This window comes from Chrysoperla carnea, chromosome 3 (genome assembly GCF_905475395.1).
Source record: "Chrysoperla carnea chromosome 3, inChrCarn1.1, whole genome shotgun sequence".
Lineage (NCBI taxonomy): Eukaryota > Metazoa > Arthropoda > Insecta > Neuroptera > Chrysopidae > Chrysoperla > Chrysoperla carnea.
The window spans coordinates 46,005,256-46,023,655 of NC_058339.1; the positions used below are offsets into that span (position 1 = coordinate 46,005,256).

Consider the following 18,400-nt stretch of genomic DNA (forward strand, 5'->3'; position numbering starts at 1 on the left):
TACATTTTTTGGGGCTTGGGGCTATTATCAATTTTACCTGTGAAATGGTACCAGGACATGCAACATTTTCTACTTCAATACTGTAATTTGAATCCTTCATTAAATAATAATTACAATGTCCCATGAAATCATATCGATGTCCATCAAAAGTAATGTAATGTGGATCCCCTATTGAACTGCATCGCGATCCACAAGTTACCTGTGTGCATTTCCATTTACCGCTTTCACAAGTGCTAAAAAAAATTTTAATCAATTTAATGAACAATGCGTTTAGCAACTTGAGACTATGAAATTTACCATGTGTTACAATCTTTTGGTACTTTTGATCCAGGGGGAAATAATTTTCCTCTTAATTTGCATGGACACTCTTCGATTTTAATACATTCATCGTTATGTGAAACCATTCCATCAGGGCAGAAACAACCCTCTTCACAATCCTCTATATTGGCGATACTAGTGTCAGTTTTTGGTGATGCACATGTTTGCGATTCGCTTGATCCACATGACTTAAAAATGCGACCACCACGGCATTTAATTGCTGTAGTGATATAAGAAAACAATTAAAAATACAATGATAGGTGTATTCTCTGGAGATATACAGGCTGCCTATTCTTTTTTAAGTTGACATATGTTTGAAACTCGAAAAATAAGTTTTATCGATAAAAATGCTTCATGCGAAAAATGTTTGCAGACATTAAACTTGACCTAGGTTTTTAAGCTCAATGCATGACTAGAAAGGTCGTGGTGAGTTATCACAGAATTACACTTACGACACGTATTTTCATCTCGCCAATCTCTTTCTGGAATTAATTTTGTTTGAATGCATACTCTCATTAATACATTCATAGTCTGGCATCCAGCATTTTTTTGATTATCTTTATCGGCTAAACAGTAGTCAATCAAACATGTTGTTAGTAAACTCTTCATATCTTGCCCCTGAAAGTGTAAATCTTAATGAAATAAATCCAATGGCAAAATTCGAAAGAAGTGCATATTAAGTCATTTTTCTCTAAGGAGTCTTGAGATTTGGTAAAAAAAATCAAATCATCTTAATGACTAAATAAGATTTGACATTCTGATTTCTTTTGAGGAAGCAGCAACTTAAGTACTGGGATGGATCTACCGCCATTTCTCATGCGCCATTATGATTTTAGGTACTTTGCACTTTGAGAGCATTTGAAAGCAATATAGAATTAATTACTATTTAATACGCTAAAAATGGCAGGGAAATATCATTTTAACAAAAAAAAATTGTCCCTTTCCTTAAATGGAGAGAGATAAATGGTTAAATATTGCGCCTTTAGGTAATCAAATTATATTATTTAAAGAAATATATTAACATAATATTAATAAATACCTCTTGACAATCCTTGAATCGTTTGTCTAACAATAAGAGTTTACAAAAACTAAGAGCTTCATTTTGGCTTTTAACATCTTGGCATGGCTTATCGATTGCTTGCACATTTCCACAAACACCTAAAATGATATTTTAAGAGATATAGGAAACAAGACACGAAAATTTATGATAGGGTATTATTGTTACGTACCATTAAATCCATCGACTTGCCAGCTGGTTGCAAAAGTTGGTATAGAATTAGTAATAACTCCACTTTTTGTCATTAAATCATCATAAGGTTTGCCATTTAAATTACCACATAAACCAATCGTTCGTCCCCAAAGTTTCATTGAAACTGTTACTTCAACCATTAACTGAAATAGATAAATATTTAACTATAATTGGAAGAAACTCAATGCATGCCTAGTACATACTTTAGTATCCCACTTTAAGACAACTCCAAGACTGTCCAAGTTAACAACCAAATATCCTGCCACCATGTCAAAACGAATTCCCGTTTCTTTACCAGGTATGGGTAATCGTTTGGTTTCTGATGATACGTATGGTAAACCAGAATCTACGAAAGCAATTTGCATTAATTAGCATTTTCTTCGAATAATTCATTGGCTATTTAATCTTACTTGTAAGTGTAACATCGTAAGATTTGCTGGATAAAAATATTTTGATTATTTTATAGCATAAACCTCCGGTTGAACATCCTCTACTGTTTTTTACAATAATATTGAATAAGTTATTAATGGCATCTCGTACTAATATATGTGTACATTCGGATTGAAAGCTGAAAAACAAAGATAATCCGGTGTAATTCATACTATTATGGAGTTTAAAATTGAAACTACCAAACAAGTTGTGAATTCAATTAGAACAAGAGTTTTTAACTTCCTTTATGCAGGAACGAAATCTTTCCATTTTAAGAATAATTAATTAAAAACAAATGTGTCTCTTTATAAACTTAGGCTGACATTTCCGTCCTTTCTGGACACAGTTCGGTATAGTTCCTTATCTAACTGTATGTCTGGTACCTCAATAAAAAGATGGTATTGTCTAGTTTGCAATTGATCTACTTTCCTCCGTTGAAATTTATGTTCTTTCTAGACAACTAAATTAAGCTAGGAAAATACATTAAAAAATGGTGTTGCTTAGTTTGCGATTCATTGGACGACTCATTTTAAAGGAAAAAAAAAGTGTAAAAGGAGGAATTTTATTGTATCTCAACCTATTGGGCCAATTACCCAGAAGAAGGGGAGTATATAAAATAGAGCATTTTTGGGCCGGCGAGAGGTGAATTCCCCAGAAGGGAAAAGTATATCGAAATTCTGGCTTCGGAATTGTGATCAACGTCTCCAAAAACCCTCGGGTATACTTTTCTGGCCCATTTTTTTGAATATTTTCATCTCAGATTCCAATAATTGGCTTATTTGGCCAATAACAATGGTCAAACTTTTTAGCAGCACCAAGTTAGGTGTGGATCTTAATCAATGCACCTTCGTGAACATTTGAAAAAAATTGGATAGTTAAAATTCCTTTTGAAATGTTAAAATAACACGACTAACATCTATTTTTCTCTTATTGAATAAGTAATCCTTATAAATATTTGAGCAATTGTTTATGTTGACGTTTCAAATATTTTGGATTTAGATTCAATAAAATTCTGTAAGAACTTACCTGTATACTAAATTATCAAAAGTTTTGTAATGAGTTTCACCCCAAGTATAACATTGAAAAGGTTGGCGAATTTTTTTTGTAAATGTTGTTGTGCTGGTATTTGTAATTTGTCTATGAGCGAATTCATCAGTATTTGCAGGTGGACTTTTAACAGGACGGGCCTTTGAAAAAAAATCTAAATTTTAGAACAAATTTTTTTGTTCAATAGCTACACGTAATTAATTTAAAAACCACCATACATATTCAATTTTCTATTTAACGGATTGGAGAATTTAGATCATTAGGTCTTTTTATCACTCTGATTATTTCGTGAAATTCGAAAACCTACACTTCAAAAAACTTTTATTGACAAATGGTAGGCCAGATATATGACTAAATTGGTATTCCATGCGTTGTTTGAGTATCATAGCATGTAATAAAATCGTTTAATCTTTACGTGTATAGTGGTTTTTGAATCATTTTGTTTTGAATTAAAAAATGTATTTACCGGAATTTGATAGCTGGAATAAGATGATTTTACGTTATCAATTATATTATGTATACTACTGCTACTATAGTAGCTGTCTGGAACATTGGAATTTGCATTGTAATCGATTTTGTTAACTTGTACAACTGCACCTGGACCTACAACGAATAATTGACAAAAATTATTAAGATGTAAAATTTAATATGAACATAAATCCGAAAAAGCTCTTTTTGCAAGATAAACAAGAGCCCTTCGAAAACACAAATTTTCGTTATGCTTTACTTTCGCCAGTCTCCTATTAAATAAGCATTTCCGAACTCATGTTGTGTTTTAAAATTTGAATATTTACCATAAAGACATTGTGGAATTGGATTCGGTTCAAAAACACCAACCGCATATTTACATATATATTCTGGTGCTGGAACGGAGTCGAAATTTATGCCTACCGGACAATTTAGTTGACATTTTACTCGTTCATCATTTTCGGTACAATTGTATCCCCCGTTAAAGTGTAACTTTTTAACACTGCAAGAACTGGAAACTGAAATTTGAAAGTATGTTTTTTTTAGCATTTAACATATTTTAGATTTTAGAATCACTTAAGTATCTTACGGTATTGGCATTGTGGACCTCGATAATCTTGTGGACATTGACAAACATTATAAGATAAACATAGTCCTCCGTTTTGGCATTTGGGTGTGCATGTGGCTAAATAAATTAAATAAATTAATACTTTTAGTGGACAATGAGAATAATTAATACTGCGATACAGGCATATCTTAGGAAAACATCATAGATTCTAGAAACAGTAAGTTTCCAATGATGAAACGTTTTTTTTGATATGATGTGAGCTTACAGTTTGAAGATGGTCGCATAGAATGAAACATGTCCTTGATATCCTACTAATGTAGGTAATAATATTCAATAAAATATAGCGAATTTGTGGAAAATAACATTTGAAGTTTCATTTCTTCAATAAGCTTATCTTCAATGTCAATATTGTCTTTTAGGAGACTTCGTTTTTTCTAAAATTGTTTCTAAATATGACTGTATCTCAGAAAGTATCATCCAATGACAGGACATTTCTACTCACCTTCACAATTTGGAATAGACACTAGATTTGGATCAGACGGTATCCAATTACCATCTTTGCATATCATATTTGTAATCGTGGAGCCATCAGGAAATTGATGGCCTTGGGCACATTTTATAGTACAGGTCCTAAAATTATATATATAATTTATCTGCATTGCCGATACCAAAATTAATGATAGATTTAAAACTTTTAATCGACTTACGTAGGACTACACTGACGTCGTGAATTCATCGGTAAAGGCGGATAATTTAAGCAAGGCTTTCGTTCAAATTGACATTGTGGACCAGAAAAATTTTCTGGACAATTACATGTATTCGGAGCTATACAGATTCCTTTATTTTGACATGGCGTCAAACATATTGCTAGAAAAAATAATTGAGCATTTTTTAGGTAAGTTCGGGATTTTAACTGGATGGCCTGATCTCAAGAAAAAGTAAGTTGGCTTTATAAATCAACGTGGCGTCCTTCTCTTATAAATAACTTTTTAAAATTTCGGCGCCTCTTGACTAGGCCAGGCTGTCACGGACCTACTATAAATCCGCTTTTGCAAGGACAAAATTTCGGTTATAAAATATATTTTAATTAATCAGCCGTTAAAATATTTCAATTAATTCATTGTAGAAAATTGTTATATTTTATAATGGGTTCATGGACACTCCGTACGTTATGCTCATTTCATTTTCTACTTACGTTCACAAGCAGGGGAATTTTCTAGGTCAATGCCAAGTGCTTGCCATTTTCCATTTGAACATGTTAAAAATATTTCTTTAGCACCATTTTGAAACTGATAACCCTCCATACAAGTGGCTTTACAACTACCGTACGTTGAACATACTATAAAACTGTTGGATGGAGTTGCAGGTAATCCAGAACAATCACGTTGTTTGAAAGCATTTTGATCATGATTAAAATGACCATAATGATGTCCAAAATTACCCATATGTTTTATATTTGAATATGATCCACTTGTTTTTACACCACTTTAAAAAATATTTCACGTTATTTTGATAACTTTTGTAGTTAATTTATGGATGTACGAGCACCAAGGCCATTTTAAATAAAAAGCTTAATTTTTTTAAATATGAAGTTGGACTAAGTCTAAATCAATTCTGAACAATTTTTTGTGGGGGTTGCCGGATTATTTAAATAATTATCATTGACCTCTGAAAAATAGGCATATTTAACATTGGTTTTATGGTAAAACGGTAGATGGATGATATGTTTTCATAGATTTCTCCAAAATTAGTCGGTGGAAATAAAAAAAAAAAAAAAAAACTATTTAAATTAAAGATAAAACCTTAATAAATTATTAAAAACAAAAAAACCCGTAGTTAATATGCCTGACTAATTAAGGATATATGAGCAGGGTAGTGGAGAGAGACACAAATTTAAAAAGATATATATTTTCAATTTTGATGGTGAATTATTTAGCTTCCGATATTTCAAAAACCAAGGTAGATATCAAAGAATTTTTTTCTTATTTTTCGTCTACATTCATAAGTTATAACAAAAGTTGAAAATAACGTACAAATAATTTGAACTCTAAATTTCAAATTGCCTTGGTGCTTGTACTACCTTAAGTGTTTTAATTAAATTTATCCCATAAATTTATTTGCATTATACTTTTATGACGATTTTTATGAAATAGAATTGTTGAAATTACAACTTGTTTAAAAAGGGTAATTTAATTTTATTGTTAAAAAAAAGTTTCAAAATCGGATAGATAAATGTATTAATTAATTAATATCAGAAATTTATCCTATAATTATTTTACGGCATATTAAAATGAAAGCTATTAGCTCATAAAAGATATTTGCTTAATAAAAAATTGAACGCTGTATAAAATAATATTTCGAATGCGTGTATAACGAAACTTTATCATCGTATTTCTGGAAAACGAAATAACTAATTTTTGGCCAAGGAATTACGCACAATAATTTTATAATATTATTGTAACATCTGGTGTAAAAAAACTAATAAGTAAACTCGCTTTTATTGAAAAGCTATACAAACATTTTCTAAATAAAATGTAAATAACTTGAAATATAAAATTTAAAGCATCAGATATCGAGCAACACAAGTTTTTTCTTCTCATTAAAAACTATTTTGTACTTTTATACCATAAAAACACGTTTTTGTTTTTCGGTTTAATAAATATTTGAACGTTTATTATTATTTTTAATTACCCGTATGATGTTTTAACTCCTGAAGTCTTAATGCTTTGATATCCTCCCGAAGTCTTAACACCTTGATATCCTCCTGAAGTCTTAACACCTTGATATCCTCCTGAAGTCTTAACTCCTTGATATCCTCCTGAGGACGACCATCTTGAAGTTTTAATTCCACCTTCACTTCCAGAATCACTTCTATTTTAGTAAAAGAAATAAAAAAATCACTAAAACTCGAACTCATAAATTTTTTTTTTCTAATTCTATTTTTATCTACCCACAAAGTATATTAAATTTTTGAAATTTAGTATAATTTTTTTTTTAATGAGATGTAAAATAGTTGATTCGCAAATTTTCGTCTATTTATTTATACTTTTCGAGCTATTATTATTTCGATACTATTTCAACGTTTAATTGTTTTACAAACATACTAAATGTAAAGAATAAAATTAAGAAATGCAATTTTGTATGAGTGAAAATTTTTAACTCTGATAAAATTGTAAATTTTAGTTTATTGTTGTTCCATATTTAGTACGATTAAAACTTTAAAATCATTGAGTTTGGAAAAAAAAACGTTACTAATAAATTTATTTTAATTATCCAACTGCAACAGTTCCAAACTTCTAATGAAAAATGACGGATATTTTTGAGTATCTAGATAAAATTAGGAAAATTATTTATTAAACTCACGGTTTGAAATTGTAATACGCTGATATTGTTGTTGAAAATAAAATAACACAAAAAATCTCCTTAAAAATCATTGTTACGCATGGATTATTACCATGCACAACAATTTGAAAAACTTTTCTGGAGACTGAAACTTTTTTAGAAAAGTGCAAGAGTATTTATAAAATTATTTTATCAATCCGCGGAGGTTTTTTTTTTTATTTAATTATGAGAGAAGGGGTCAAATCATGCATACTTTTAATGAGAAACAAATAAAACTCGTAGGTGGTTTGCTTGCGATTATATACCAACAAATTGAGAAAATTATTAGATAGGTCAAATAAATATTTTCACAACAAAAAATATATTTTTTGGTACATTGCTTATAAAACCAAGGCTAGTTTAAAAAGTAGAGTCGAAAAGATATCTGCATGGTTTTCCCCTTTTGTTAAGGATGTTGATAAAATAAATTTATGCTAATACTGTCTGGGAAAAGTAGTATACGCGAATAAAACAAACAAATATTTTTTTATTCACAAAAAAATTTCTATTTTATAACTTTTTAAAATCAAATCCATTCATACACCAAAAAACTATATAATATTAACAATTATGGATAGTTTGTTAAAAGAATTAAAATCACACAAATGGAAGTGGATTATTTAAAATTTCCATACAGCTATTTCTCCGCTAAAAATGAACGAATCTAAATGACTTTCAACTTATTTGAAAGCTTATACTTTTAAGCTTCTGATTCATGTCTAAACTAGAAAATACAAACTTTAAAATTAGTTTAGAGTTATTTTGTTACTAAACTAACTACATATAAAGATCTGTGTAGACCACAAGTGTAGCCATAAACGCCAAAAAAGCGGCCAAAATTCGAAAATTTATGTAATTCATTCCCAAATTGATTTGCAAGAATTTACGGAAATTTACCCCCTTCACTCCTTATCGACCACTCCCTGTGGTAAAATATCATGTATTATTTATTATAATCGAGTTACATAACGTTTTCGAGGGTTTTATATCAAGTATACGGAAATTTACCTCCCCTCAACCACCCCTGCACCAAAATTCAAAAATTTAAGTAATTAACTTCAAAATTCAATCGCAGGGGGGGATCCAATTTGGGATCGCTGATTTCAAATCTTATGACAAATTTACGAAAATTTATTCCCTTCACCTCTTATCGACCACCTTCTGGAAGGATGCAGTGTACTTTATGTCCAGCCGGGACAACCTGTTATATAAGACAAATCTCGGCAACTGGCCTTTTTTTTGGATACACATTAAAACTTACTGATTTGATAATATGCTCTTCTCTTTTAATTAAAAATTTGCTTATAAAAGAAACGTAAAACTAACTGAATAAATAAATCTCTTTGGTCATTTGATCCATTGGCACAGCATTAGTACGAACAAAATCTTAATCTTAATTTTTAAATATATTTTTAATCAATATTTTAATCACGATTTTTGTCAAACGATAGCCGATATGAAAATAATACCCGAGATTTTTTTAAGTAAATTTATTGGTGTTTTTTTCTCCTCTAATTAAATTTTTGGAGTAAAACACCTGTTTGGGGTGTGGAGCCACCTCTCAATTAGACGGACTTTTTAGGTTTTTTTTGAAGTGGGTTTATTTAAGAAAAATTATACATGTTTTATAATTAAAAATTTATTGATATGAAATTTTATTTTACAAAATAGAAAACATGACTAAATTTATCACAGAATACAAACAACATTCTTGTTATCAATTTAACTTATCCAATTAAATTTTTTAACGTTAAGTCTGCTGCGGTTAATTATATGCGCTGGTATCGGTGAAATACAATTTGTGTCGAAAAGATTCTTGCCAATCCATAATAGTCATATTATTGAAAATAATATGAACGAAATTGATAAATTTTTTGTCTACTCGCATCCAATACAAAAAGTTTTTGTAGTCTTGAGAGCTTTAAAAGGTCATATTCATATGGTAAAAATCTAATAAATAAGCCTTTTAACATTACATTACAATATCGACATTCACAGTTTTTTATTTTGATTTCGCACAAAATCGGAGAAAAATACCATTAAATAAATACATTTACTATAGACCGTTTAACCCGTATCACTAGAATTCCAATATAGATCGCACTATTTTAGTTCTGTTTCAAGTTTTGTTTGTTCTTTCCTTATACGTTCATTAAATTCATCAGGATCAGAAACTTCTGATTTCCATATCTCGAAGTAGCGTTCAGCTGATATATTGTAATTTGTAATACCCTTCTCCTTTAAGAAATTTTTCCACACCTATAACATAAAACAAATTTAGGAAATATAAAACATAACTGGCGGATATGATACATATGATTCATGAGTGCATGATATAGATCTTAAGTGTTCCACCATAATAGTATTTTCTTTGGATTTCTTTAGATTTTAGCAGAATTCATTTTTTTCATAAAAATTAGGTTCGAATTTAATAAAGACCTTAATTACTTGAAATTATCCTTTTATTGTGCTTTTAACTAGCTAAATATAACATCACGAGGACTTTATTTTGACAAAAGCTGCTTATACTGAAGCAAGCTCAATTTGATTTTACTTATTGTAATCAAGTTTATTTTTATTCAAAAACAAGTTAAATTTCAGAACCCAAAAACCCTTCGAAAATTTAAGAACCCCCGAACACGCGCCAAGTATAATCGAGTCAATAAATCAAAATTAATCTTGATAATATTTTTCCACCACCATCATGGGGGCTTATTTTAAAGCTGCTTAATAAAGTTCAACTTGATTTTATCTACATTGTAATCAAGTTCTTTTTTTATGTGAAAAAAGTGGCAAGTGAAATTTAGGGAAAAAACTCCAAACTAAATGAGAGTGTTCACAAAATTTTAATGAGTGGTTTCTATTCTTGTAAGACAGTGATAGATTTGAGTGCTTTATTTTCGCGAATTTATCTGGAAACGAGTTGAAAAGTATTTTTATGTTGACTAGAATGAGGCATGTTTGCGAGTGTGTCTTCTTGATGAGTTATCATCTTACGATCTATGTGAAATAAGAGTAAGCAGCAATTAATTTACAAACAAACAGACATTGAATTTTTAATATTAGTATAGAATTCTGTTTTGTCTATTCTATATCCATGAACTTGAAATATATATGATTTATATACTAAGCTCAGTGGCGGCATGTTTTGATACTCTGATTCAAAAAATTTTGCGTCCGATATTCACAAATTTCACTCTGTTAATTCGTTAAATTTCTTATTTGTTTACTAAACTCTTTATGAAGCGCGAAAATATTAAGAATCGACCCTATTTATCAATTTGTAGTAGACTGAGTTTAAAGTTCACATTTTGGTTAAGTATCTTAAAAAAAAATGTGACCCATTAACTTGTATGATTGTGTATAATTTCAAATCGATATTCCTATACATAACATAGAAATATGAGGGTGTCTTCATCTTAAATGCGACACACTGTATATACATAATTTGCGTACATTAAAATTTTTAAATTTATGAAACTGTTATAATCTGATTTATTTTTTAATTTTAAAATTTTGCGGCTCCTAAAACCTACCTCTCTAGACTAGAGATTATACACCTTACCACTTATCCGCCACTGATTTAGCATAGTTTTATGCTCTAATATATATTAATGTATTTAAAACAATTGTCAACTACGTAATACTTACTAAATCATCATTTTTAGATGATAACCTTGCATTCCCTTTGTTTCCTTGATAAAACAATTGCACATGATACAAAAAATAGTAGTAAAAATACATTTTATCTGCCTCAATTGCCTAAAATTATACAAAATATAAGTTTCAATTATATTAATAAAACTAAAAAGTCACGTTTCAAAAACATTACGTGTTAATTAATTAATTAAAGTCGGCACATAAAAAATGGCTTTCAAAACTTGGACATCCTTAGATTTGTTTTATTCAATCAGATATCAAAGCCCGTGATATTTCCATTTTTTATTCCATGATCTTAAACGGATATCTGTTAATTTTAGACTTGTCCGCCGAAACATAAATTTTTCGGATCCTGTGAAAAAGAACGCACCTCCAAGAATGTTCGTAGAGGATTTATTAAGCTAATTGGAAGAAAAAGATAAGCCACCAGCCATTTATAGATTAGGTAAATGTTATGAAACGCGAGAATATGCTAGGGATAATAATCTATCTGGAAATGCCAAAATTTACCTGAAATGTAATTGTATGTCTGCTGCTACATTTTATAGGGTACACGCTGTACTTATAATAGTTAGTTAATGTAACAGAAGTTGGAAATAGAAATTGATATAAATTATAGCCATAAAATACACTGCAATTTTCTCGATCTCTTGTATCAATTGGCGTAATATTTACAGTATTTAAATGTTTACCTGCAAAATAAAATAAATTTTAAAAGTCTATCAATTATCTATACAGAAAAAACGAAGTTTTTCGTAAAGTAAGTAAAATCATATGTTGCCATTTTATTTATGGAATTTGTTTTAATGACAAATTTTAATCAAGAAATAGTATCAATTTTTTTTTATTTTAGTGCGAACTCGCATTAATTTTATATATTTGCGATTATCACTCATCGTTTATAAATTTATCTTCGGCATTTTATTTCCCATTTTTTGATAAATTATACTATGAGTGCTACAAAAAATGGTACAAACAAATTTGATACGATGTCTGATTCTCTGTTGCATCATAGTTCCCAAAGTTACTAGCTATTTTAACTTTGATGAAAAATTGTTCAATCGTTTAAAGACTTTCAGCTTTTCATGGTTATTGTTAGTCTTCATACAGATGAGAGTGCATGGCCCTGCGCTTCTACCATAATTAAATTTAATCTCTTTGTATAGCATTTTATCCTTTTGTATACTGTGAACGATAACTATTATGTTTTGTCTGGAGTTTTTAAAATTTTGTAAATTTCACTTAAATATGTTAGAATATGTTTTTTAAATATATTTATGCAAGGCTTGTTTGTATTCGATTGCGTTCGAAAGCATTTTTCAGAAATTCCGATATGGTTTTTTTTCTTGGAAAACTGATTCTATTTGAGGTCACTATTATTGTAATGAATGCTCTATTTAATTATCACATGAGTAATCATGACCTACTAAAACAATTGTAATCAAAAAGCGAATGCATATTTTTTGTTATTTAGCTCTTATTTACAACACGAGTAATGTGATTGTTTAACCGGCAAAAGGAAATTATTAATTTTATTTGCATATAGTTAAGTTACATGGATGCACAAAAATAGTGAGGCACTTAGTTTCAATATTATTTTTTATGGTAAAACTACACTAGCTATCAAAAACAAATATATTATATTTTTACTTTAAAAATTGCGTGTTTTAATAACATGGGTTAAAAATTAGGAGAAAATAAAACTTTTTAAATTTGAATAATTAGACAGAAACTTATAACAAAAAACCAGGACTTGATTCTGGATTTTTCAATTTTATCTAAATTTTAGCAAAAAATGTAAAAGCTTGAGGCGCTCAATTTAATATATCAAAAATGAATCGGAACGCCTCATTTACTCCACATGCCTTTTTATTTTTCGATTCATTCTTGATATTAAGCGCCTGAAGCTTTTACAAATAGTCGGGTATGAGTGACTCATAGATACAATTATTTTCTACTTTTAAGTACAATAAAAGCTTGTCCCTTAAAAAGTATTTTTTATTAGAATTTTTAATTTAAGAATTAAAAAAAATGTGTATACATCAAATATGATGGAAGCGGTGGGAAAATCGGGACGCCACAACCATACCATTCATTGTCATACAAACTAAATGTACATGCAAAACAGCTCAAACGGGAACCGGAAAGTGGATCAAATTTGAATTGCAAGATTTGATTACTCGTTTTACAAAGGTCTTTGATTCTACTCCATCAGATGTGTATATATTTCTGCATATCATCTATTCATCTATTGATGTCAATAGTTTTAAATTTACATGTTTAAAACATAGTTTACAGACCTAAATAATATGCTTCTTGTTTCCAATATCTTCCACCATTCTTACATTCAGTTTCATTCGAAAATTTATTTGTTAAATATTCTATACTTTTGCGACTCAATACATATCCAGCCTCAGCAACATTATGTGTAACACCCCAAAATTTAATACTATGACCAATATAATACATCTTATTATGATCTAATTTTGCTAAAAATAATCGTAAATTTTCAACAATTGCAAATAAATCATCATTAATAAAAAATGCCCAAGAATATTCATAGCTTCTTTGAATATGTTGTAAAATACTGCATAATAATTCCCACGATGATGATACACTATACTGTATTACTTGAATTTTATCACTCGTTGAAATTTTTAATTTTTTTAAACTATAAAAAAGAATTTTATTACATTTTTGTCCCCATGTATTGTTTATTGCTTCCACATTACGTAATTTATGCACTAATACCACACATAACACATTAATTTTATTATATAAATATTCGGATTCTATTGTAATATTTTGTGTACTTCCATAACGTATATCATCCATAAGGAGTAATGTCCGATGTAGATTGTCTTCTTGAAGTAAATGCTCATCATTATTGTATATAGTTGTGACACTTTTAGTATTTAATTTATCAGGTATTTTTAAATGAAAGTGAAATAATATTAATGCTAAAATTGAGCCTAATATTACACCGATTGCAAATACTATAAAATTATTTAGTCTTGGAAACATTTCTTTAACATTTTTTACACTGTATTATTCATTAAATAAATCACTGAGCACTGATGATACATCAAGATGGTATTTTTCAATCTTTTTAAAAACTGGTTATTCTTAATATTATTAAAAAATAAATGCTCTTCCATTCACTTTAAAAAAAAAAACAACTCCCACTAAAATCATTCTTTGTTTTATTGTTTTGTTATTACCTTGTTATTTAAAAGAAAAACATTCAGATAATATGATCATTTGTTTTTAAAAAAAATATTATTTAAATGAAAGCAAAGTGCTGTAATAAATAGTTTTTACCGTTATGTTATTAAAAATACAAATAAACATATAAAAACGTAAATAAAAGAGGTATTTATGCATCGCAGTTGTATAAATGCGTGTATTTAAAAAAATTAAATAAATAGTTAATTGTATCGGTATCATAAAATTTATTAATTTTTTATCGGTTTTATCAGCGTATAGTATGGGAAATGGAATCAAATTTTTTAGTATGGAAAAGTGCTGTACCTTGGATCACAAATCACTTTTATAGGTTCTTAAAACACTTCGGTAAATCTACATTTATTAGCCTACAATAATTATGAGATCTTTTACACGTGTATCTTTTAAGATGCGATGAAAATTGTTAATTGCGTAACAATCTTAAAATTCCTATTTTAACCGTTTATTGTTTATTATCTTCTTAGAATAACAAAAGAAAGCGGGTATTAATCAATTTTAAGGTTTTGACGCAATTAAAAATTATTAGAGCACCGCGAAAGAAAATAACACATTTTCCAGAATTTTTCTAAATAAAAAATGTATTACGTACGCCATAACGAAAACATTTGCGAAATATATGTTTTCAGATACATACAAGGCACCAAAACGAGAAGGACAAGACTATTTTATCCACCTGCGTGCAATTCCGTTAACTGTAGTTTTAAATCCAAAAATAGACAAATCGCAATACTTTATGCATGCGAGACAGGAACTGAAATTTTACGTCAACGAAACAGCAACCAAGGAAATATCGAGGAAATTTTTGGAACTAACAAACATGGTGACGAAACAGATAACGGAGGATCCGCATTGCATCAACGAACAACGAAAATTCAAGAATTGGTAAAATTCATGTTAAGTATCGCAACTTGTCCGATAAATAATACTCGTGCTACAGTAGAATATTTAGACTCAAAATGGGCCACCATTAACAGAGAACATAAAATTTTCTAAATTGCTTGTAATAGAATTAACAGAGAATTACAAAACAAAACTATTGAATGGTTTAATGAATTCTACAAAACAATTAATCCAAATTTTAATTGTTATGATGGAAAATACATTTATTACTATGACGAAACAGACTCAAAAGAAAAACTTAAAAGATTATTATTATCCCAATGTGACAACAATTACGATGCATATACAGAATTTTAATTAATTTAATATATAAGACATTAAATAAAATAAACAATAAAAAAAAATACTATTTTAATAAAAGGTCCAAGCAATGCAATGAAGTCATACTTTGTTCACGTTATAACATCATTTTTATTAAATAAAGGTCAAACACTTGCGAAATATATGTTGTTAGTATAATCACTTGTGAAAAAAGGCATGGGACTGAAGGCTATATATATTATTGTGTGGTCCATGGTACAATATAATGGATCATGAATCACATTCTACCTAATGAACATAATCTACCTTTTATGGGTTGTTCACATCTACCTTTTGTACCTTTGCGCGCTCGCTATTATCAACATGTACCTAATCTTTATAGCTCAGTCTAGACCCTAAGGAAGGAAGCCATAGGGAATATATGATTGCAATATTGAAAACCCTAAAAGTTCTCTCATAGGTACTCTCTTCTAAGCGTCCACTCAAAGCTTCAACTAATTATTTCATTAACTTAAATTATTTACAAGTTTTATAAAGATTCCCATTGATATCTGAGGAACAAGAAAATTTTTGGCAAAAAACTGTTTTCCGTATCGATAACAATTTTATCATATATTGATTGTATTTATACTTTAAAAGATTGTTCCCAAGTTTTTATAATTTTTAATTAGCCCATATCTTCTGGTCTACATATTTCACAACATCGATTTTTAATAATCTTATCAAAGATTTGATAAGACTTATGTAAATATAAAATGCATAAGCATACCTCTATTTTTATAGAGGTACTTTAACAATTAAACAGTTAAAAAAATCATCACGTAAAAGTTTCGGTAACTATAAGCAAATTTCTTTTTAAAATAAAGTTATTACTTCTTGAGAAATTTTAAAAATTAAATATTATAATCAACGAAAACTTATCTCGTTAAAGATACGTGCATCGGATCGAAAAATAATAACAATAGTCTACAAAGTTGCATATTATAAAACATTCTATTTATATGATTTAGTTTGTAACATGATTTAATTTATTATAAAACAGCAACATACAGGACAAAACTGTCGCTTGAAAGAACAGAACGATATAGAGCTAAAATATTACGCTGAGGAAAGGAGAATAAAATTTTCTTTCACGAAAAAAAAAAAACAAATTTTATTCTTATTTTAAAATTTTAGACTACTATATAAAACTGTTTTATTGAAATTTTAACTATTTCAATACCAACTACTGTGGTATTTATTTCAATAACTATGTCTCAACTCGAAAGTCAACAAAAATTCATCCTTATATCGTTATATATTTTAAATTTTGTTTGATTTCTTTCTATCCCATTTTTCCTTTCAGAACGAAATTATTAACTAATTAATTATTTAGTAAAGGTAAGTATTAAGTTAATTATATATATATAAACCGGGTATAGCTGTGTGGTTAAAGCACTTGCCTATGAACCCAAGGTTCGGTGGTTCGTACCCTGGTGGGGATAAAATTTTTACTTTTAAATTAAATGAATTTTTCCTGATGTTAAAATTTTTTCACTCTTTTTACAGTTTTAATTATATATATAACCCGCCCTCTTGTTATAAATAACGTCAGTTATACATATGTCATAAATCACTATTCTCTCAGGAGGTGGGAATTTAAATTATCATAAATCTCTCTCTTTAAAATCATGTTCTCCTGCTACAAAATATTGAAAAATTTGTACAAATGGCTTGAATATGCTAAAATTTTAAACTTTTTAATAGGAGAACATGTCATATAGCTATCTCACTCATATTCTCCTATTACAAAACATTAAATTTTGTAATTCTAAAATAAAAATAGTCTTTGCGACTAAAATTTGAAATTTTGTGATAGGAGAACATGGTTTATATTTTATCAGATTTTTTAAATAACATATTCGCCTATTACAAAATATTAAATAAATACTTATTTTGCTTTCTTTTTAGCTGTATGTATTATAATATATAATGTATATGCTAAAATTTATTCTTGTTAAATGAAATTTTATAAGATTTTGTAATAGGAGAACATGTTATTTCACACAAAAAAATTAATTATGTTAGTCCCACTTCCTACTAAATCATAAAATAAATCACTCTTCTGTCAGGGGGTGGGAATTAAAATCACATAAAATAAACCCCGCTCTTTTACTTATTTTTCTCTTTTGGTTCTCATGACAATTATCTAAAAAAATAACATTATCTCGGCATAATAGTTTATTTATTTAAAAATCAATCATGACAATGCTAGATACGAACCGATGTACTCTGCAGCCGGAGGCGACTAGGCTAGCCACTATGCCACCTTTGACATATTATACGTATCAATAATGTAATTTAGTTACCTTTTTCAATAAACTTACCTATAAATGAATAATTGTGATAATATTTTGTTAAAAATGTAGGTTTTGTTTGATATTTCTGAAATCGATGTAAGGGATAAAAGATAAAGATAGGTATAATATTGAATAATAATAATTAACCCAGAAAAATTGATAAAAACGATATTTTATTATATATACTTGTACATATTTCACCTGAAATCAATATGAATTAATAATAGTTATTTTACACAGTATAAAATTTTTCGGGATAACGTTTTCATTTTCTCTAAATTTTCAAAAATTTATCATTAAATTTTTTTTATCAGTTCAAGTTTTATTTTGGATTTTATTGAACGTGTTTTTCTAATGCATATATACAAATTCATGGATATAAAGCTAACGTAATTTGGCCCCCACAAAAATTTCTTTCCGGATTAATTATAATCTTTTTTAGACTATTGTTGTAGTTTGTTCTTCATTATTTAAGTATTAAAATTATTTGTTCGATCGTTGTTTATTTGTTATTTATTAATAAATTATTTGTTA

The 18,400-nt window shown here is 28.5% G+C and overlaps 2 protein-coding genes across 2 annotated transcripts in view; both read right to left on the reverse strand.

Annotated features, from left to right (window-relative positions):
• Positions 1–7,549, reverse strand: part of LOC123294724 (hemocytin) — a 32,497-nt gene extending 24,948 nt beyond the window's left edge. Inside the window, exons 1-16 of the mRNA XM_044875847.1 lie at positions 7,443–7,549; positions 6,771–6,950; positions 5,275–5,564; positions 4,787–4,946; positions 4,582–4,709; positions 4,101–4,196; positions 3,838–4,029; positions 3,510–3,646; positions 3,023–3,183; positions 1,978–2,135; positions 1,771–1,913; positions 1,548–1,710; positions 1,358–1,476; positions 771–936; positions 298–538; positions 38–233 (exon numbers count right to left, since the gene is read on the reverse strand). Coding sequence (XP_044731782.1) covers positions 38–233; positions 298–538; positions 771–936; positions 1,358–1,476; positions 1,548–1,710; positions 1,771–1,913; positions 1,978–2,135; positions 3,023–3,183; positions 3,510–3,646; positions 3,838–4,029; positions 4,101–4,196; positions 4,582–4,709; positions 4,787–4,946; positions 5,275–5,564; positions 6,771–6,950; positions 7,443–7,513 — 2,601 coding nt within the window. The 5' untranslated portion in view covers positions 7,514–7,549. The remainder of the gene's footprint in view (positions 1–37; positions 234–297; positions 539–770; positions 937–1,357; positions 1,477–1,547; positions 1,711–1,770; positions 1,914–1,977; positions 2,136–3,022; positions 3,184–3,509; positions 3,647–3,837; positions 4,030–4,100; positions 4,197–4,581; positions 4,710–4,786; positions 4,947–5,274; positions 5,565–6,770; positions 6,951–7,442) is intronic.
• Positions 7,550–9,150: 1,601 nt separating this feature from the next.
• On the reverse strand, positions 9,151–14,235 carry LOC123294727 (C1GALT1-specific chaperone 1-like). Its single transcript, XM_044875850.1, has 4 exons — positions 13,421–14,235; positions 11,631–11,812; positions 11,112–11,222; positions 9,151–9,719 (listed from the first exon to the last, which is right to left on the reverse strand). The coding sequence occupies exons 1-4, from the start codon at positions 14,142–14,144 to the stop codon at positions 9,564–9,566; spliced, it is 1,173 nt and encodes a 390-aa protein (XP_044731785.1). The 5' UTR covers positions 14,145–14,235; the 3' UTR covers positions 9,151–9,563.
• Between the last annotated feature and the right edge of the window lie 4,165 nt (positions 14,236–18,400).

Coding starts and splice junctions, on each gene's coding strand:
- LOC123294727 (XM_044875850.1), bottom strand. CDS start 14,144: ATGTTTCCAAGACTAAATAATTTTATAGTATTTGCAATCGGTGTAATA. Junction 11,223..11,630: donor GACATACAATTACATTTCAG/GTAAATTTTGGC, acceptor GTATAATTTTAG/GCAATTGAGGCAGATAAAAT. Junction 9,720..11,111: donor CATCTAAAAATGATGATTTA/GTAAGTATTACG, acceptor TTTATGTTATAG/GTGTGGAAAAATTTCTTAAA.